Genomic DNA, 21,734 nt, shown 5'->3' on the forward strand with positions numbered 1-21,734 from the left:
TACAGTTAAACTACCCCTTTCTTTATTGCAGTAGTAGGGGGAAATCCAAACCAAGGAAGACAAAAAACTCCCCATCCAAACCTAAAACCTTGGAAAACTCAGGTTTTGGGTGTGCAGAAGCATTATTCAGCATTAAACTGTTTATTAGCAGGCATTATTTTCCTATGTCAAGAATGTCTGCCATGATAGCTCTGCTAGATTTCATTGGTTTCACTTTAAATCCCGTTATCTGTTATTGTCAAAAATCCTTAGAGGAGGCCCTGAGAGGCTACTTCCTGTAACACAGCCCTGAAGTTGCGGGACACAATTGGCAACACCACACAATCACGTGTAGACTGGCTACTCCAGCATTATCCAATGCTCAGTGAGACAAGGCAGCAGCTTTGATCATTGGCTATCTGTTGTCCTCTATGACAATGGTTCTTCTCGGATAGGTCTCAACATCCACAAATATGTAGCGGGTCTCAAATCTTCCTGTTTCAAGATTCTGAAAAGAAAACAATTTCAGAGTGTTTTTTTCTCTTTGGTAGTTTAAGTTCAAGACTAAGCTTGTTAGGTGTATGAAGCAATTGTACATACCTCTTTGACTTCCACATGGACTGTTCCCTGTTTCCCTGATTCAGTGCCCTCAATATAAAACTTCAAACGCATATGTTTCAGTCCATCCTTTACGTATTCAATGTGACTAAAAACAGCAAAACAAAACAAAAACCCAACCACCCAGCAAAGATACAGATTATATGCTAGTTAAGACTTCAAATTAAAACTTACTTAGAGGAGTTGCTTACTTATTTTGTAAGAAAGTGTATTCCGGTGGTGTCCTTATGCTACCTTGGGTTCCTTCTCTACTGCTCCTCTCAAGCTTTACTGTGAGTGCCTAAGGACTAGTGGAGTTAGAAGAGCTAATTAGCTGCTGAGGATTAAGAGATGAAATGCTTAAATGTGCTCACCCCAGTCCTCCTCTCAAAACTGAAAAGCAATCCAGTGCTGAAGACTATGGAAATTCCTTGTATTTATTCTAAAAAAACCCCAGATTTGGAGCCTGACGTCTAGAAAAGGACCCCACATCACCAAGACTTCCAGAGCTTTTTTAGGCACTTCAACAAAGTTATCAAGCCAAAACACACAAAGCATGTTTTTTCAAATTAATTACCAGGTTGGTTAAACCACATCAAAACAAACAGTTTACTTATGTGCTTTACTTACTTTGGCAATAATTTTGTTCTGCTGAAATGGTGTAACTTTGGCACTGATATGAGATCTCCAACCTAAACGCTGGTATTTAGACTGGAGCTGGGTTATGCTTAAGTATTAAATAAATAGCACATCACTTTCAAAGTGACCACTTTGGGAAACTAATAGTTCGATGGGAGTTCTGGTGCCAGTTTTTGTTTCCTACTGAAATTACTAACTGCTGTTTACCACCAAACACTTATTTCCATCAGTCATGCCCAGGTACACACTGTGGATTAAACTTCTAATACAGTTTAAAGTGACTTGATGAGGTAGAGAGAGCAAATATGAATGAAGAGCCTAACTGCAGTAAATTTACATTCAAGGTGTTCATACACAAAAAAACCCTGTAGATTTTTGAGACATTTAAGATCATCCTTATACTGCAGATGCAAACTTTACAATCGTACACAGTTCTCAGCTCAAACATTTATTTAAAATACTATCAAAATCAAAATGATTGAAATTAAATACTAAGAAAGCTGATACATAATACATTTACTTATTTACAGAGAGGTGCTTAAAATGTTTGTGCACATCAATTTCATTTAGCAGCTTCACTTTAAACACTTTTTCAGAGTCTGGTGAAGAGATAAAGCTTCAATCAGTAAAAGTCTCTTTCCTCTAGACAAAATAAAAAATCTCAATTTCACGTTCAACCTGTGTATCTGGGCCTATGTGTATCATGCTATATGAAACCTCATTGAATATATTGCAGCCAAAGAGCGTAATAAAGGCAAAGCAGGGAGGTCTTACATTTTGTAAAAAATAGTTCTGTTGTTTCTTTCAAAAGGAAAGCAATGGACACACTCATGAAAGGTTTAGGTGATAGATGTTCTGTCAAATGCACAGCAGAGATGTGGTCTCAAGTACCAAAAAGCATTCTGCATATTAGCTCAGAATAGTTTCAGACTGCAAACTTCAGCCAGATTCCTGCTCCACCCACGCATGCTTAGGCCTCTGTACTACTCTCCTCAGACTCATCCTATTTTTTGGGGAGACCAGGTACCGCAAAAAACTTCTATGTTCAATCAAAAGTGACGGGATATGTCACATACAGTTCATCACTCTAGATCGAACTTGTGACCCAAAAATATCTTTGCTGTGCACAAACTAATGTCTTTATGGGGCAAGCACCAAGGGGTACCTGACATGCTGTCGTCTTCCTCTTCTTGTTGCCTCACCATAACCTTTGATAGAGTCACCAAAAACACCAATTATCTACAAGAGAAAAGAGGTTTGAGTTGTCAGAAGGGATCACACACAAACAGACATTCCAGTATCAGCTCACACCTCTGCTGTGAATGCATCTTCTTTTAACAAAATGCCCCTAGAGAATCTAACGTGTCGAGAATAGAAGAGTTTATGAAAGAGAACAGTTTAAGGAAAATTCCTCTGTATTCCAGCCCTTTTTTTTACAGTCCCATATTAAATGTCTAAAATAAATCCTACTGATAGCTTCCATTTGTACTGTTCTCTGAGATGAAGACGTGTAAACTGACATATTGTGTAAAAAGGAGAAAAAACATGAAGTATTTGCTCATGTCTCCTTCAAGAGAATACGTTTCGAAGTTCAAAGTGCAAATGTATTCCCCTAGCCATTCTCTAACAAACACTACTGAATAAGAAATCCAGTAATTTTTTTTCAGACCTATAAAGTCAGAGTGGATTAACTTAGTCTTAAACTTACTTTAAATTTGGTTAGAAAGGGAGGTTAAGTTTTACTGTGCAAGTTGGAGAAAGAAGGTTTAATTCTACAAACTTGTTCCAAAGCAGTCTTCATTTTTATTCTAGCAACGACTTGTTGCTAGAATAAAGGCATTTGTGGTGACCTTGTTTGAAAGATTTTTCGTCTGAAGTAGTGTTTTTTAAAATCTAGTTTTACACTGATTTTCGTTTACACCTACTTATGATGACTGTGTGATCCCATGACTGTTCTCTGTCTCTTTTCCTGTTAGCCACAGGAATGCTAATTGTGCTTCAAATGAAGAATTTAAATTCCTGAACGTCAGTGCAGTGCTTCACAGAATGATAGAACCATAGTGAAGTCTCACAATAGAATGAGTGTGCTGAGAAAAGGCAGCAGGTTAGATCCACAGAACTTAGCAGGACCAACTGCCTCTCTGACCTGCACAACTCAAGTGTTACATTTAGCAGACACTCAGGTATGTCCTTAAAACTTTCTGTATGGTGACACAAGCACATGCTCTGAAGGGCAGATTGTATTTCCATCAGTTTTTGTGCTGTGGCACGTTCACTTGGCTTCTAGCAGGCCAGTCCACGAAGGCTCAATGCTTGCAATGACTTCTCCTAATGCAGGCTCCGCTCTGGAGCTGACCCACCCCATGCCAGCTAAAAGCACTGGCAAAACTGCTAAGCACCACGTGGGTCTTCACATAGCTTGTGAGATTCCTTGCGTGAAGTTTTGACTTGAAGAGAGACAGTAACTACTGAGAAACATAAACTTATGGCTAAAGTTTAAAAACCAACCTCAGGGTGAGATCTGCATTTCTCCAAGGCATCTCCGTAGATCTTATTTGGACTAGAAGAAGAGAATAGCTCTTTAAAAATCACATAGAACAAACCACCTGTAACAGAAACAACAGCAGATGAAATGAAAATTTATCAAAACAGATGGAATTAAAGGAAAGTGTCTTCTGATAAAGAACATAATTAAAAAAAATAACCTGTAACACCAATTCCAACAAGCACCACAATAAAATAGGTAAAGTCTCTTCCAGCTTCTTTCACTGAAATTAAATAGAAAACAACACAGAAGTTACAACCTTGCATAATAAGACTTGTATGACTTTCTTACATAAATGCTTTTCTGTTAGTCTGCAGCTCAAATAACATTTTGGCAGAAGAAAAAATTCCAGTAAGTTTCCATAGTGCCTCATCACTGTAAAAGAGATCATGGAACATCTCTTGTATTGTACAGGGCATGTTTACTCTCTGTGTTAAGCCTTATTAATTCCTGTTTGCTAGATGTTTTCAAGATCCAAAGTAGCAGTTACTGCTACTTTTTTTTGGGTATATGAGAGCCAGATTTTTTAAGAACTAATGAGGTATTTAGCACTGCAGTATTCAAACTACCACCTCAACCCACAATCATTGCAATCCTTATGTAAAGAAAAGAAGTAAAAATAAAAAAGTGAAAGCTTATAAATTGCACATACAAAAAAATAACTGATTTTATGAATTAGCAATCAATAGAACAATAAAAGGAGGAATAGTAGACCAAAGTATGTATTTTATTTATTAACATAATTAACTGCTGTGTATCTGATTAGTTTTTATCTTTCAATTTTTATCTAAAGTACAAGTGTCAGTACATGCTGCAAAATACGTCCTATAAAATTCTCTGTTTCAAAATATTTGAGTACTTGGAAAGAAACTACTATCTTTCAGTGATAAAGTGTGCATTTCAGTGGAGTACAAGTTATGGAGGAAATGTTAATAACTATTTCTCCTGCAATTTTCTAATCAGTTGAAGGTGTGTTTCATAAACCATTTCAAAGCATAACATTTCTGAGGCTAATTATGTAGTAACCACTTTTCACTGAAGTGAATGAGACCAACCAAAGTGAAGGCAATCCATGAAGAAACTACTATCACATGTAGAGCTTTGACAATTTTTTTGGAGGTGAACTTGTTTAAACAGCCCTACAGACAGGCTGCATGTGATAGGTTTTCCTTCTGAAATGGAAAACTAGAGGCTATTACATCTTCTGCCTGGTAATGACTTAAATCAACAGGCTGTTTAGAAAAAGTCACATAATTTGTTCTGATTGTGCAATGCACACGTAGAAATGTAACAGCTGCTCCAAACAATACGATGTGAAAAGAAACCAACTTGGTGTGCTGAGTTTTTTTTTTCTAGATACTTGAGGTTTGAAGCTACAAAACGTCAGCTGCAGAAGGAACTGTCTCCAGCCCTTCTGAGCAGCACACAGTATCCCTCGCCTCACCTTTCTGAGCCGCCGACACCAGCGTTTCCTCGTTCAGCGCCCTTTGCACGGACACATCTTTGCTATTTTCGCCAGGTTTTTCGGCTCTGAGCCCTCCCGCCTGCGTCCCGATGCTCTGACGGGCGGCCCAGAGCAGCACCGGGGGCTGGTGCCGCCATCTCAGGCAGGACCCGGTCCCGGTCCCGGCCCCGGTCCCCGTGCCCAGGAGCGCCCACCCGCGACTGGCGAGCAGCCAGCGGCCCAGGCAGCTCCGCCCGAGGGAGGCGGGGATCGTCCCCGGCAGCATCCCAGGCACGGCTCCCGCCGCCCTTACAGGGGCACGGCCGGGGCAGCCGAGGCGAACGGAAAGTTTGTGCCGCTCGCCACCGCTCTCCCGGGGGACCTTCGGGGAAGTGCCCCCAGCGGCCGCTCCGCAGCTCAGGAACCCACCGGACCCTTTACCGCCGCTGGCCGCTGCCCCGGCGGAAATGTTTAGGACGGCGGAGCAGCGAGCGGCGGCGGCGGGCCCTGGGAGAGGTAGTTTGAGCGGGCGCCCTCTCCCGCCAGCCGCCGGGAGCGGCTCCCAGAGAGGTCCCTACAGCGCCCGCCATGCCCAGCGCCGCCACTGCCACTGCCACAGCCCGCCCTCCGCAGGCGGGACTCCCGTCCCGTTTCACGAGGTGCGGCTGCGGGTTGCTAGCGGCGCCTGCGGTCCCGCTCACCCTTTTAAAGCTGTGTTTTTATACACACTTTTCTTGGTTTTGCACACATAGATGCGTTAAAGGGATGGAGCTGACGTTTCCACGGATGGAGACGGCAAGAGGGATCTGGGCAGGCTAAATCGATGGGCCGAGATCAACGGCTTAAGGTTCAACAAGGCCAAGTGCCGGGTCCTGTCCGCAACCCCAGGCAGCACTACAGGCTGGGGGCAGAGTGGCTGGAAAGCTGCTGGTGGAAAAGGACCTGGGGGTGCTGTTCGACAGCAGCAGAACATGAGGCAGTGTGTGCCCAGGTGGCCAAAGCCAATGGCTTCTTGGCAGGTATCAAGAACAGTGGTGAGCAGGACTAGGGAGGTGATTGTCCCACCATACTTGGCACTGTTGAGACCACACCTTGAGTACTGTATTCAGTTTTGAGCCCCTGGATTTAAGAAGGACATTGAGGTGCTGGAGCAGGTTCAGAGAAGGGCAAAAAAGCTGGTGAAGGGTCTGCAGAACAAGTCTGATGATGAACGGCTGAGGGAACTGGGGATGTTTAGCCTGGAGAAAAGGAGGTGCAGGGGGACTTCATCACTCCCTACAAATCCCTGAAAGAAGGCTGTGGCCAGGTGGGGGTCGGCCTCTTCTCCCAATTAGTAAGTGATAAGACAAGAGGAAATGGCCTCAAGTTGCACTAGGGGAGGTTTAGGTTGTACATTAGTAAGAATTTCTTCACATAAAGGGTGATTGAGCACTGGAATGAATTGCCCAGAGTTGATGGAGTCGCTGCCCCTGGAGGTGTTTAAGGAAAGACTGGACTAGGCACTTAGTGCCGTGGTCTAATTGACACCGTGGTGTTTGGTCATAGGTTGGACTAAATAGTCTTAGAGGTATTTTCCAGACTAATTCATTCTGTGATTCTGAGACCCGAGAACAGAGTGCCCGAGAGCCCCGGGCTCACGGTGGGGCGGGGGACGGGGGAGCCGCTGGGATGCTCGTGGCGGCAGCGCTGCGGTTCCGCAGGGCGCTAACGCTTCCCGAGTGCCCCACACGAGCGTGCTCGGGAATCCAGCCCCGCCTTCCCCAAGCCAGCGCTCCCGGACACCGCCTCCTTCGGGCTGGCGCCGTCCCACCCCGCCCCAGGGCGTTCCACGGCGGGTGGCAGCGCCCGCTCCTTCCCTTCCCTCCCTGGCGCCGGTGCGAAGCCGTCCCTGTGCCGCGGCGGAGCGGCCATGGCGACGGGCCGTGGCAGGTAACCGGGGGCGCGCCGAGTGGGGCTCTGCCGGCCCAGGGCTGCCTGCTCGGCCTTCTTCACCTCGTCCGGGGAGGGTGGTTTGTTGTTTTCCCTCAGCTCCCATTGGCTCCTCGGGGAAACCTCTTTCACCTGCTCCACGGCTCTGGTGTCTAGCTCTCCACCCTTAACGGCGAGGTCTGTGGCCATGGTGCTCTTGTCTCCCTGCCCCTGGCCCTGTGGAGGTGACACCTTGCAGTGGGAAAACGCTGGTGTTGCCAGGTGCGCGGAGGCCTGGGTTTAACACTTCTTTTCCTGCTTGGGAAGGGGAGCTTAAACTTCAGTATGTCCTTCAGCTTGGAGAAGGTACTATAATGAGTATTCACAAAATACTAGTTAGTTTAGTGGCTACTTTATGTGTGGTCAGGGTAGTTAGGCCTTTGTAATAAATAGGAGGGTTTCACTATGGAAGGTGTGATTACCTTAATTCTTACAGTACACGTTCGGCTTTCAAAATTTTAAAGCATTAGTCTTAGAGGCAGAGTTGAGAAAGCAGATTTTTGTGCTAACCCAGTTGAACAACCGTGTGTTTCACAGCAGTTTCATTCCTCCTGCTGGCTTTTTTTTTTTTCTTTTTTTCTTCTTTTTGACCTGCAAATGGATTGGGGTAATATCCACCTTTTAAAAACACTGAAATTGTTAGTTTAGGGCAAAAGAGAACCCCAACCAGCCCATGTGAATACATTATTGTAATTTCTGTTTATCGCCAGATATGCTTCAACAGTTGGAGGAGACAGGTTTTTTCACTACTTAAAACTTTGTATACATTATTTGAAATGTTACTCGAAAGACAGTTGTTTGCTGACCATCAAAAAACCAAGGCAGATTGCAAGTATTATAGGGTGTGAAAGTGAAAATACTGGTACAAAACTGAGCTCCACAGGCTGAAAGCTAATGAAAAAAGCAGTTGAAGTTGCTGTGCCTCTTAGTTAAGAGCATCTCAGTTGTTCTAGAAGTCTCTAAAGAGGGGGTGTAACAGCTGTCATTCACTTTTTTCTTAGGCTTATCTGCCCCAGCTATGTCAATGTAATGTAAAAGCATTTTGTTAATGCAAATTTAAAATCTTAGCACACACAGTACTTGAAAAGTAATTTATGGATTGGGTTTGCTGTTTGTTTCTTCACACCTTGAAAATATTTTTGTTTTGAAAGATGCAAAAGTTCAGCAAGTTTTTTTTTTCAATTGAAGCTTTTAAAAAGAATAGCTATTACATTAAAGTTTTCAAGGCATGTGTGGGCAAAAGTTTTCTTTCCTCAGATATTTCTCCCTGGGGTGAAGAAGACTGGGGAGTGATGACATGAGCAAGAAGGACTGAATACAGGCAATGCAGGTTATGCTTGTCCAAGGTGGTGTGTTTTAAAATCCAGAATCCAGCTTCTTATCTGAATTATTCCTCTGCCTGGAATCTGTGAAGTTGTGTCCCTGTGGAATATGCCCAAACTCTCTGCTTTCAGCATGGATTCAGGGCAGAATAGCCTGGGATGGGCTGCACTGGAACATACAGAAGTGATAGCTCTGCTGCTGTTGAACATGACTTGTGTCTCTAAATCCCTTTAATGGCTTTTGAAAAATACAGTCTGCAAGTGCCTCATTGTCTAAGTGTACTTGATAATGATACATGAGTAAAACCCTTGTTTGACCTCCAGGTTGTGTTTGTTCTATGGCTACTTTTTTGTAGCTCTTTGTTTAGGTGGTCTATCAGTGGTTGGCACCCAAGCTGAACTGTGCATTTCTTTTTGTTAAGGTTATAACAATTCTCAGTAAAATGTCTTGGAATTTTCTTATTTTTACACATAGCACAGTTGACAATGTAGACCAGAGTTGTTAATGTCTTTCCATTTTATTTTTCTTTGAGCATAAATCAATCTTAAACCAAGAACAGTGTGTATTAAAGTACATGGTACCCATATATTAAAGGTACATGGTACCCATATACTAAAAAATTAGCTATTCTCTCCCCCCCCCCCCCCCCATATTGATTGGTTACCTAGAAACCCAGAGCTGGTTTGACCAGGTGTTGGAAAGTCTGCTGGCAATTTAAATCATGTGTAATGCAGTGAAAGGGGAGCTCTGCCTGCTCGGTGGCATCAGTGGGTATGAAGTGTAAGGTCCTGATTTAAGATTGAAACTTTGTCTCAATATTTCTGTGTGGTTTAATGATAGTATTTGCAATTTCAGTTTACACAGTCCTTCCTATCAGAAAACTTGGAAAAATGTGTGACCAGTTGGATTGTAAGAAATTGTGTTAGAAATATGCCAAGTTTCTTTCTTTTCTATCTAAATTGTGATATGCCAGTGTTGCCAAAATAGGTTCTTTCACCCTGGTGTGCAGGAGGCCAATCCAGACACGGAGTTGAGGTATTTGATATATTTACAGTTCTGCACAGAAGGGGGTGCTGGGTGTCAAATCCACAAAGCCAGCATACCAATTATCAAAACCTTTTGCTATTTTATACAATTTTGCAAAGGAAGGTATTAATTTTCATTGGCTACAAGTTACATAGTTCTCTAATTAATATTCTATGTTCTATTAAGTTAGGGATTCTCTTGCTTTTCATGCTAATTAGTCTGCATGCTCAGTCTTTCTCGAGACAGTGGGTTTCTTGGGTCAGTGGTTGCAATCTCATACTTCTGGAAGCTGGTGCTGATTTCAGTGCAACTGCTGAGTTGGCTTCAATACTTTCTTCCTTTTTTTAGGAGTTCTTCCAGGTATCCCTGTGGCCTGTAAATTCTGCATTCTTTGTGTCCACTATCAGTGGGCATCCTTCTTTCCAAGCTTTAACCTCCCCCTACGTCTGAAATATTATTGAAGCATGTCAAGACCTAAACCTTAACAAGTAATTCTACCAACAAGTAATTTGTCTGTCTAACACCTGGACATCCCTTAGAGCTTCTTAGATGCTGTTTCATGGATTAAATCTCCTTTCTTGCTGTTTATGCTTGAAAGCGTAGAAAGATCAAAGAACATCCTTTCTTAAAAAAATTGTACGTATTCCACATTTTGCAACACTAATGAGCTATAAAAATATTGATATCCATTTTGCCTATTGAAATAACTCTTATCTCTCAGATTTGTGAGTATTTTAGCAGGGGAATATCTGAAATGAGACTTCAACTTTGTTTCACATATGATTCTGTTGTATATTCAAGGAGATTCTTTTTGAACCTCAGCAGTTTCTGAGGAAGTTTCAAGGCATTGTTTTTATCTGGTATCTTGTAATAGCTTAGCAAAGTTGAGCGGCTCAAAAATGTCCCTGGACTAGTGTTGTGAAACAGAAGATTAATCAGTGAGTTTGACTTGCTGCTGCTGGGGACTCTGGAGCTGGGTTGTGGTGGCCACATTGGTGCAGCTGTCTAAGGGTAATAGATCTCTGCTGGATTCAGACTGATTGGGGGAGTGACACTTATTCCCTCTGACTGCTGTGAGAGATTAATCACAGGAGTGACAGCTGTGAGTTTAAATCTGAATCTCCCTGATTTCAGGTATTTTAACTTGGGTGTAATTGTTCAAATCAGTGAACTGATACTAATGATTGCCATGTGATGTATTCCCTGAATCTTGCCTTGGTTGAAATGTTGTGTCTAGGTGTGTACAATGTGTGTATTTCTTCATTTTGTGAATATGTGACTCTGAACAGCTTTTCCTTCTTACAAGTAGGTTAAGGACCCTTGCTGCCAGGCCTGGGCAATGTTCTGAAACTGTAAATGCTGGAATTAAAAGTCTGTATTTGACACCTCCCATAAAAACGAAACCAAATGTGTGCATTGAGAGGTGAGTATGTCTTTATGTTAGGAGTAAGAGTGGAAGACCCCCTGCAGACTCTAAGCGATCTTTTGACTGCTTGCAGTGGTTGTATTCGTGCCTTGGAGATTTCTATGTCAAATGTTCTGAGTTAAAAAGATTTGATTTCCTGGTCTATTTTGGGATCCTCTCTTCACCTTCTAATGTCTTCTGGCATGGTTCTCCTTTGTGTTCTTTTCTAAGTTCATAAGAAATGTGTAGGTTTTCCAAGTCATGCAAAGCCTTCAGCAACCCCTTTGCAAGTCGTGGGCAGTGTTGTTCCTTGATAATAAAAATTGTGATTTTATTACTTCAGTGAAAGCCAGTTCTAAATTAAACTTCATATGTTTCTCTTGGTTATTGGTTGTCATCAAGTGTATCTTAGTGTATGGAGAGGCTGAGAATGGTGGATTGGGATGAGGGGGGAGGAATAAGTGGCTGCAGCATATTTGCTTCAAGGTAAATGTTTCCCTTCCTGTTTGATAGTGAAAGGGCACTTTCAATATAATTGGGATTTGTTTTCTTTTTGAAAATTAGTTATATTTTTACCAAAAAAAAAAACAACCACCTAAGAATATGTTTCCTGAAAAAGTAATTAGTTGTCTTTGTTTTATACATTTGATAGCTTCCTGTGTAATGATTGCTCTGTTTTGCATTGGACAGCCAGTTTAGTACCTTTATGCTGTTAGACTGGTGTGAATGGTGAGAGAAAAAAGAAAAAAATAAATCCTTTCAGCTTCCTTCAAGGAAGGAAGAATACCATTGTAAAAACCGTTGTTGAAAATTCTGGATCAAGCGTGTTATTTTAGTTAATTTGGAGCTTTTTGAGGTATCACTTCTAAATTATCTCTGGAATGAGTGCACTAACTGCTTTGGGCTTAGAGTGCACAAGTTATTTCACATAGTAACAGTGCAAGTTTTGGCATGTTGCCTCTATGTTAACGCAACTAAGATTCTGAGTTTAATACAAACATTGAGGTATTGGCATTATCATGCTACCCTTTAAAGCTCTCTGTTTCTGAAATAGTGTTATAAATCAACAAGTGTTGCAAATAACCCAGAAGTAAAATGACAAGAGGCACAGCTGGGGCATTGACTTTCATGGCACCTTGTATTTTCAGTGGTGATTTTGATAATGGCCATACTCAATGCTCAAGAAAATTAGAGTATAAAATGTATGTATTTTAAACTCTGTGTAGTTATGAGGTACTGCTTGAATGGTATGAGGTTCCTGTTTGTTAATGGAAAAATCACGTTGGCTCATCTCCAGGGTATGTTCTGCTTGTCACGCTTAGACTGGCACCTGCATTTCAGGCAGCTTTCCAGATGCACAGAGACATTAATGTTTTCAAGATGCCATTTGGCTCTTACTTTGAAGTTCACATCTTTCTGTTGACATAAATGAAAACTGCACAAGACCCCTGAGCACATACAGTTTGAAGATTATGATGAGGTAGACAGGACATTTCTGTCCTGCTGCATCCTGAGACCTGATACTGCAGTCAAGAGGGAGAGTGAATGTATCTGCAGTTTTGCAGATGCTGGTGGTTATGGAATAAATGTTAAAATCATGGTACAAGCAGTAAGAAACTTAAGCTAAGTGAGGTATTTTCATGTCAAGCATAGTTAAAGTTAACAAAGCTTAATGAAAATGCAAACCTTTAACTTTTCATGTAATTATGCTGTGCCGCTTGAATAAGTTGTGATGAATTGTTTTAGGCAAATGCCACATACCAGAGAGTGAAATTAGAACCCAAATTCTGCAGTTTAACTCTTCAGGTGATTTTTGATTCATCTATTTACAACCTGCTGGTTTCCACCTCTTCTGTTTTTCTCTGGTTTGAAATTAAAATTCTCTGCCATTGTAACTTCTGGAGTTTGCAGACAAATCTAACAGTATTCCTCTTTCTCTTTTCCAGCATGCCATCAGAAATGCTGCTGAAGATATTTTCCTATTTGGATGCTGTGTCCCTGTTGTCTGTTGGTTGCGTGAATAAGCACTTCTATGAGCTGGCCAATGACAAGTAAGGAAGAGGGAAGGTCTCAGCCATGCTGCAGTTTTGTGTACCTGAGCTATGGGTTTTTTTAATTTCATTTCTCTGATGCCAGAGCACTGATGTGTGTACCTGTGGGCAGTTACTCTGCTGAAATTGCACTGTGTAGCCCACAGTCCATGTTGCATGGAATTCAAGCTGTGCAGACCCTGTTGTTTAATGGGAGTTGAGACAAAAACTAAATCCAGTGATTTGAAATGTTGCTATTAGCACATTTTTGTTTCAAAATTTGCATATATTTGTTTGTATTTACATGCACCTGCACAAACTTTTCAGTTCAGGTGATCCTTAGTGGTGTGTTGCCAGTAGCTTTATGGAATTGTCATAGCTTCACAATTTTGAAGTCCTACTTACTTAGTTCTTTCATCAGGTTTTTGTAGAGGGATTGATTCAATCAAATGATTCACTGGTGGTTTTTATCTGTTGCTCTATTTGTCAAGTTTTGGTGATGTCTAAATGAGAACAAAAGAGACAAACATAAATACTGGGACCTTTTTTTATAAGGATTGCTTATACAGAGGTCACAAATTGCTCCTACCTACTGGAAAGGAAATTACCCTGATAATTTTTTGAAAGGGTAAAGAGGAGAGACCCAGGTTGGTATGTGATAACTAGGATCTGGGTATCCTTTTTTTTCTGGGATTCTACTGCATTAGTGTTGTTTGAATGAGAAAATGTCTTCCTCAATAGGAAGTTGCTGCACCTGGTATGAATCCATTTCTCCCTTTACAGTGAATTAATTGGTTTACATTTGTATTGATACCTTTAGAACTGATGAATTTAAAGGGAAGATCTGTAATCCAGATTTAGGTTTTGAGGCTGTCAGCAGGTAAGAGTAGATAAAAATTGCATAGTTGACACAAATTACCTATCTTAGTACGCATTTTCCACTTCAGGATGGTAAGACAGGATAAAATCACTGTGGCTGTCCAGGGGAAGATGATTCATCCATCTCCATCTCGATGATGTCTGTTTCCATTTTCTAATCTCAACAGATATTAGTGTGTGCACAAATGGGACTTGGGGAAGAGATATTTCCCTTATTTAGGTCCTGACGGGTTCAGTGGGACCAGGTCATTTCTTTCTGATGGATTTCCATGGACCTTCTTAAGACCCTGAATCTTGCAATGAATGAACAGAAGTTTTAATTGAAGTCCATGCATATTTCTATGACAAATCTGACCTTGCTTTTTAGACAGAATATTTATTTTAGGATATTTCTGCTGTCCTGGATGTACAGGGTGCTGTCCTTGGTGCAACAAGACCATCAGTCTTTCATTGTGATATGTCTGTGCTGCCTAATGCAGTGATTTGTCTTTGGGCTGTTTAAATCATGTCTGCACTTGAACGGTTCTTGGCACTGATGTCTTCAGTATAACTGTTGAAGGCAAGGAAATGTTTATGACCCCCCCTTTCTGCATCCTCCTTGCACCAGCATGGGGTATTCCAGCCTTCCTATCATGCAGTGTGGGAAGCTCACATACATGGTCTGCCTGCAAAAGCCTGAGGATTCTGATCAACAGAGGAAGTGAGAGCACAGGGGAAGGTCTTTTTGCCATTGTGGTCAAGTGATGACTGATGATGATGTGTCTGATTCTGACATTTGAGTTAGCAGTAAAAGGTTTGTTTGGCTTGTTGTAGTAATGTCCAGTAAGAGGCCTTGAGATGGGTATTAACAATTTGAGACAAGAAGGGTGTGTATTCTGCTGTGAAAGAGGCAAACCTGTGCTTCTCTGTTGGATGCCTTTTTGATTTATCTGCCCTGAATTCTTCAGAAGTTGAGGATGAAGGGGCAGTGATACCTTCCTAAACACTTGTGATTCCAAGTCCTCCTTCATTTTCTCCTCAGTCTACCTGCCCTAACTGAATTTTTGAGTTTCTTGAACTAAATTCTTTGCTTGCACAATACTGTTTGGGAAAGGAAGGAGCAATATGTAACTGAGAGTGAGGATGAGGATGGTAGGTATTTGTGATTAGTCTGTCTTCAGTCAACTAAATTGCCTGAGTTCAAAATGCAGGAAATCCCTACTACTAAGCCCTGTCTTTTCAGTATCATACAGTAAGATGCGGAGTATCTCTCTCCATTGAAGAAAGGATGGCTCTCTTGGGAAGGGGTTTCTAGACCTTTATAGGAGATTATTTTATTGGACCTTTTAGGCTGATTAAGACCAATTGGATGATACACAGCTCAATTTCCCCTGATGATGTAATGTTAAGGACATCTCTTCTTTGTTTTCATCACCAGACAATTCTAAACTGCTTTGGAGTTAAAAAAAAAATGCCCCCCTCCATCAGAAATGTTTTATGCTATCTATAACTTAGCTGCCTCTTATTGTCTTTAAATAGAAGTATCTTAAATCTTTGTTTTAGTTATGGGATTGTTCTTCATGTTATCCCTCCCACCCTGCTTTTGGGGAAAGGAAGGTTGGAAACTCATGTTGACTGGGAACCCACCTTTACCAGTCATGGTAGCTTATTGGTCTATGTGTTTCAAACACTTTTGTCTCAAAAAATGGCAGTGGGGAATTCTGGATATATCTGCAGAGCAGGAGCTGGAAGGTTTTTGCAAAATTCCTGCGTATGTTTGCATCAATAACCAGAGCCTGGCTCTCAGCATGTGGGGACTTATTCTCAGCAGCTGATGAATTGAGAATGGTTTTGATGGGTAGGAGGCAGTGTGGGATGGATTTAGTCCTTGAGTGCTTTAAGGAGGGGGGAAAATGCAATACAAAATACGCCAGTGTAAGTTTGCCTGAGGATAAGTGGGGACTGGTAAAGGTAATCTTGCTGATAAATGGTAGAAAATGTCTCTTAAGAATTTGTTGCTCTTGCTATTCATTTTCCTTAGTGCAGTTATGTAGACTGTGTGTCTAGCACTTTAAAATTAGAAAACTTATTGGCAACCTGTATTCACAGGTTATTGTATGAATTCTTGTAGGTTCCTGTACTCAATATTCTGTGAACTGTCCTAGAGATACTGCTGTGTGGGGGGCTGAAGTGTGAGCTCATAGTTTTCCTGGCATGAAAGAGATGAAACCATCGTTATGGTCATGTATTTCTTTGTCTTCAGAAAGTCATGTCTTCTCTGAGCTTTTCCAAAGAGAGTGCAGAAGGGATTGACATGACATTGGTACCACCAAAGGTGATTCTGATGGTCCTCCTCCACCCCACTTTCAGCTGGATTTGTGTGAGAAACTTGAAGCATACAGGTTATTTTTGTTGAATAAGAAGTATTAAAATGCTTTTTCCACTAGCTGATTTTCTGTGAGAAGGATGCATCATTGTTTTGGGGTGGAATTTTCAAAATTTTCTGCTTAACCTTCATCGATTTTCACTTATGTTGCTGACTGTGGCTATGCTGTTGCTGAGTTTCATCCTGGATCCTGTATTTTTGGGAAGACAGACAAGACTTTTTTTTGCTAACATTATGCTCAGTGGTAGCTGAGATGTACATATAAAAAATAAAGTGACTATTCTTCCTCTTTATTCTGTTTTCAGTGGAATTTGGCTGAAACTGTATTCCAGTTCTTTGCAACCAAAATGGACAATTTGGAAAATGAAGTCTAAACAAACAGAAACTGTTTCTTTGGGCTGTGCTGCTCTACATGATAAAAAGCCTGGGTACTGGAAGAAAGAATACATCTTCAAACAAACGTCTGCCTTCAAAACCAGAGTAATGCGGCTTGTTAAACTTCTAGATCCTTATACTGGTCTTCCATGTAAAAACAAAGAAGCTATGAAGTAAGCAATGCCTTGTCATAAAGAGATTTACTTGAGAACAATGTACAAAATATTAATGGCTAGGGGGGGTACAGAAATAGAGGTATAAAATGTACATCATAATAGGAAGATACGATGATAATCAGTAAATGACTGAAACTGAGGAACATAGGTAGAAGTTAGTAGAAATTTAAAAATTCTGTTGAAAGCATAGTTTAAGTTCTGTCACTTTGGGAACTTTTTTTTAAACGCCCCTCTTCCCTCTCAATTCCTAAATAACAGAGTCTCTGGCTTGAGTTGGATAATTGTTCTAAAGGACAAAAATGGAAAAGAACATGTAATAGAGAAGCCAAACCTATCATTTAAGGACACATCTGTTACCATACTTTGGTATGGTACACACTGGCCGTCCTTAGATGTCCTGTCAACCCTGAAACTGTTTGGAGTTACACCATTGCTTCCTTACCAAAGCAGCCCTCCTAACAAGAATGGGTAAGTTTTAATACAGGGTTTTTGAGTATTTTTTGGGTGTAATTGGTTGATAAAGTATCTGTAGGAGCTATCTGACATTGGTTTGACTCAACAAGTTAACTCTTTGCTAGAAAGCCTCCCTGTAGCATTTCTTCTTATGTTCTTCTCCTCATTGGTAGAGCTTTTTAGCAAGAAATAGTATAATCCAGCAAGCTATGACATTAATTCATAGGTTAATTTAGCTAGTTAATTTATAGACCTTTTTCTTCATAGTCTAATTGGACAAAGGATCAGCCACCCCTTGGGGTGATTGGCTAAAATCCTAAACATCCATTGTCAAAATATTTTTCTACTATACCATAAACAAGACTTCTCAAGGCTGCAGGTGTCTGGTTGTTTGCATAACTCTGCTACCTCTTCTGTGAGAGAGAAAAGTCTCTCACAGGCTTAGAAAACAGAAAGAAAATCCTTGCTAGCAGCATTTTTGTATCTACAATGCTATGCGGAAATCTAGGACCTGTTTTGAATATAATAAGAGCCTAAGTCTGAAAAGGGTTTTAGAAAGACTTCTTTCTTCATTCTGAATAGGTAATGCGAACACTACTTTCTGCTCTTTTTTTTTTCTTTGATGCATCACTAGTTAATAAGAATGTCTGTGAACTTTTAATAAAAAGTGCTTTGGAGCTAAATGACTTTAATTATAGGGAAATTATAGAAAAAAAATCTAAAAAAGGAAAGCTTCCTCTAACACAAACTTTTAATTTATTATGTGTACAATTTGATCCTTTCCTTTCAATTTTGCTTCCGGGGAGGAGAAATTCACCTTAGTAGCTTGCTTCACACTGACATATATTCAGTGCTTCCATCTAGTACCAATATAGTATCAAAATCAAACTATAGAGTAATTCTGTGGTATTTTGAAAAATTGGGCAAGCACGTAAGTTCTTCTTTTTTCAAGAGTGTATTAGAACCATTTTATTTCTTTTCTTGTTAGGGGTTGAGATCCTGCTAGTACACTGTAGTTGTTCAAATGTATAGTTTATGGCTCTGTGTGCCAAATGCTTTCAAAACCATTTTCATTATGTGCTGCTGGTCAGACTCCAGAGTTAAAAATGAAATTAGGCTGAACTTCTACATGGACAAGGAGACATAGCCTTTTCACTGCATTCTGTATCTTCTTTTCAAAGACCTCGTCGATTTTCCTTGATTGCTGAATACCATCTTGCTAACCTGACTGAAAGTAGTGTAGCAGTTGGTGCTGATGAGCTTGTCCAGCTCTTCAGTCTGAGTCCAGGACTGTTAGTTGGAATTTGGAAGGTAAGATAACCTTTTATTTCAATATTTTATTATGACTTGAAGGAAATTTTTTTTTTTTTTGCCTGGTAGTTTGGGATTTGAGGAGTATTTTTTTTTATCTTCCTTTTTTTTTTCCCTTTGGATTTTGAACGATCTTGTCTAAACTAGTAACCGCAAAACTCATGTAGGAACAGTAAGTGGATGATTTATTGTATCCTAAAGAGCTACTCACAGGAGTGTATATACTTAAAAAAGAAAAAAATCTACTTTTAATTAGAAGATCAGTTATGTATCATTCTATATTAGATACTTGGTTCAATTTTATTTGTTTTGCAGTTCTTCACATGCCCAAGTTTGATATCCTAGAGGAACTTTAAATAGAATGGTTTGAGAAGTGCTTCTTCCTCTGATTCATACCATGTCCTGTCCACATCACTCAGAGTGATGAGTTCCCAAATAGCAGCTTAGTTTTAATCTACATCACCAGGTAGCTGTATCCTGCTCCAGCAGTAGGAATGCTGTAAATCGTGACCTTTTGGGGGTATTGAATTCTTGGTATTAAGAGTCTTTAGCAGCTTGCTTCTGTAGGGTGGGCGTAGAGATGAATGTCCTTAGAGGGCAGTGCTGAGCATCTGAAGTAGATTTCTATGCAAAAGGAATCTGCATCTTTGCACGGAATGCACTAGGACAGTGTCTGCCTGTAGTTACGTAGGGATGGGTGCTATGGAAGCCTGTCTCAGGTGTTCTGCTCTTGCTCTGAATTCAGAGCCCTTTCTTCCTCCCCTCAGCCATGTTATTGATGTAGGCTTAGGCTATTTGGCACTGGCGAGGAACTTTCCTTACGGAGCCTGTGAACAATTCCTCAAAGTTGTGTCTAATTTCCAGCTGCAAACATGCTGCCTCAAATGTGCACAATCACCAGAGGCAATGTTTAAAACCACAGAAGGACTATTCATTTCACTCTTACTTAAAGGTAAGAGTGAAAGTCCGTTTCCTAGAAAACTTGAGACTGCCTGACCTGCATGAACCTGTTACAGGTTGTTTCAATCTGTGAAAAACTCAGCTAAATGAACAGCCTTTTCTCTTGCATCTTCAGAAGTTTTGTAGACTGGTGTCCCTGTATTGTTGGCTCTGTGGTCTTGTTTATGCATTGGCCCCTCCAAAGCTTGGAAAGAGAACTCTTTCAGCACCTGGAAATGGTTCAATTATAACTAAGTTCCACATAGTTGTTAAGAACTGAGTGCCTCACTCTAGTATATTTTCCCTGCTTGCTTTTCTGAACAGCAGTTCTTATTCTCTGTGTAGGCAGAGTAATACGAGGTAGTTAACTGTCAGTGGGTGTAATAATTCTAAATGCCACACATCCTGTTTTTTTGCATGTAGCTGTGTAACAGAAACCAAGGGCAGGTTACGTGGGCCTCCTGGTATTTGGATAGAGAAAGACTGAGAAATTATGTGATTGATAAATCGCCCTAGTTATATCTTTTATAGCTGTAATTTTGCACTACGAAAATACAGGAGTAGTTAAAAAGCCAAAAGTTTGAATAGCGAATGTCATTTTCTGGTAACCCAGAGAGACGAGCACAGTAGTCGCCCACATTTAAGGAGAGTAATAGACTTCTGGCAGTGAATAATTTTCCTATTGACTTAGGTGTTCGTAAATGTAGGATTTAAAAAATGCATTTAAAGAAAAAAAGCTGACATCCTAGCATTTTGTGTTCTTGAAGTAAATACATACCTCTGTCTCTATTTAGTTTTCACATTGATGTTTTCTTTGACTATATAGGCATCTGCAGAAGGTTATGTTTTTAATGTTTTCCCAGGAGTAAATAATCTGGTGAAGACAAGATTTTTACTTAGAAATTCACCATTTCTATTGAATAATTCTGTATTCCTCACTGATGTTAGCCCTCTTTGGAAATAGTTCCTTGCATATGAATATAAACCTGATGCTTCAGTAGTTGGGAGTAAGTGCCATTTGATTCTGTTTAGGTATCTATTTTAAAGTGGTAAGTAGAAACTAGGAAAGTACAATTCTTGGATTGCTCGCATAATTTTTGCCTTGGCATAGCTAGTTTCCTTCTCTTCCCCATAATATAGAAATGCTGTAATCTTTTATATATATATTCCGTACTCTTGTGAAAAGAGTAAAGGTTTTAGGAGTCCAAGTGTTAAAAAAAGCCATTACTAACATTATTACAGTAATTGGCAGAGTAATAAGTAGCAGCATTTATCCATGAATTTTAATACTCAGAAAGACCTTGTGAAAAAAAGAATTTCCAGATGAAAATACATCTACTTTAATTAACTTTTCAGGAGAAAAATGAAATTGCTTTTGTTATGGCGAGTCTTCATTATAATCAACTTCTTGAGAGAAGCATTTTGGGCTCTGCTACTGTGTAAGTTTGGTTTTCCTTTGTGGGTAATAAAGATAACCTTTTGAATAAAGCTTTGAGTTTAACAGTTAAAATTGGCTGCTCGTAAGAGGTTTATATTTAGGCAGTAATTATCTGTTCTTGTTTAATATAAGCAACAGTTACAGCAACTATATACAAAACTTTAGAAGCATTTTCATACTAAAATATTGCCATTTTTATGCTATTAAGGAGATAATTTACTTATATAAGTGTACTAGTACTTGCTGTATTGAGAAAGTTAGAAATACACTGCCCATACTTTCTCCCTTTTCACAAGCAGTCTTTTTATTTCCTCTTCCTATCTGAAACAGCGAAAGAAAAGAGAGAGACATTTCAGGAAGTAGGGAAGTAATCTTTGGCTGTGTAAGGGCGGGGGGGGAAATTCTGGTCAACTGGTGAGGTACCTTATCTTTTAGTCCTATTGAGAAAGTAGCTGGGCTTCCTGTGGAGTGTTTGTATATGTGTATATTGCAGTGTATAATAGAATACCTATTTATACACTATAAACTGTTTTAAAAAATGGAGGTTTTTAGCTTTAGAACAGTATTTGGGGAATTTATATCCCCCTCAGCTTTCTGGTTAGATACTGTTGTATCTACCAGTAGTCTCAAACGCGCACTATAACTTAGTGTGGCTCTTCTCACATAGAAGGTAAGATTTAACACCATCTCCCTTAGTATCAAATTGGATCCTATGTAGAAGTTGCTCAGTTGCCTCTGGCACTTGGTCTCTTCAGGTCATTTGTGTGCAATAGTTTCTTATTTAGTTAGGCACAGACAAAATTATTTCAATATTTGCTATATAAGAGAAGTCTCTAGCTAGT

At 40.3% G+C, this 21,734-nt stretch overlaps 2 protein-coding genes across 2 annotated transcripts in view; one reads left to right on the forward strand and one right to left on the reverse strand.

Moving 5' to 3' along the window:
- On the reverse strand, positions 1-7,115 carry TIMM21 (translocase of inner mitochondrial membrane 21; the record flags this gene model as incomplete). The annotated part of the gene is made up of 7 exons (XM_082281983.1): positions 1-487; positions 580-685; positions 2,381-2,454; positions 3,724-3,821; positions 3,921-3,983; positions 5,205-5,711; positions 6,914-7,115. 7 exons carry the CDS (start codon positions 7,113-7,115, stop codon positions 395-397), a joined length of 1,143 nt encoding a protein of 380 aa, XP_082138109.1. The 3' UTR covers positions 1-394.
- FBXO15 (F-box protein 15) overlaps positions 7,020-21,734 on the forward strand; it is a 25,445-nt gene continuing 10,730 nt past the window's right edge. Inside the window, exons 1-7 of the mRNA XM_082290439.1 lie at positions 7,020-7,133; positions 10,831-10,944; positions 12,873-12,977; positions 16,506-16,748; positions 17,010-17,219; positions 18,386-18,515; positions 20,811-20,893. Coding sequence (XP_082146565.1) covers positions 7,114-7,133; positions 10,831-10,944; positions 12,873-12,977; positions 16,506-16,748; positions 17,010-17,219; positions 18,386-18,515; positions 20,811-20,893 — 905 coding nt within the window. The 5' untranslated portion in view covers positions 7,020-7,113. The remainder of the gene's footprint in view (positions 7,134-10,830; positions 10,945-12,872; positions 12,978-16,505; positions 16,749-17,009; positions 17,220-18,385; positions 18,516-20,810; positions 20,894-21,734) is intronic.

Source organism: Coloeus monedula (genome assembly GCF_965178545.1).
Source record: "Coloeus monedula genome assembly, chromosome: 1".
In the NCBI taxonomy this organism is placed as follows: Eukaryota; Metazoa; Chordata; class Aves; order Passeriformes; family Corvidae; genus Coloeus; species Coloeus monedula.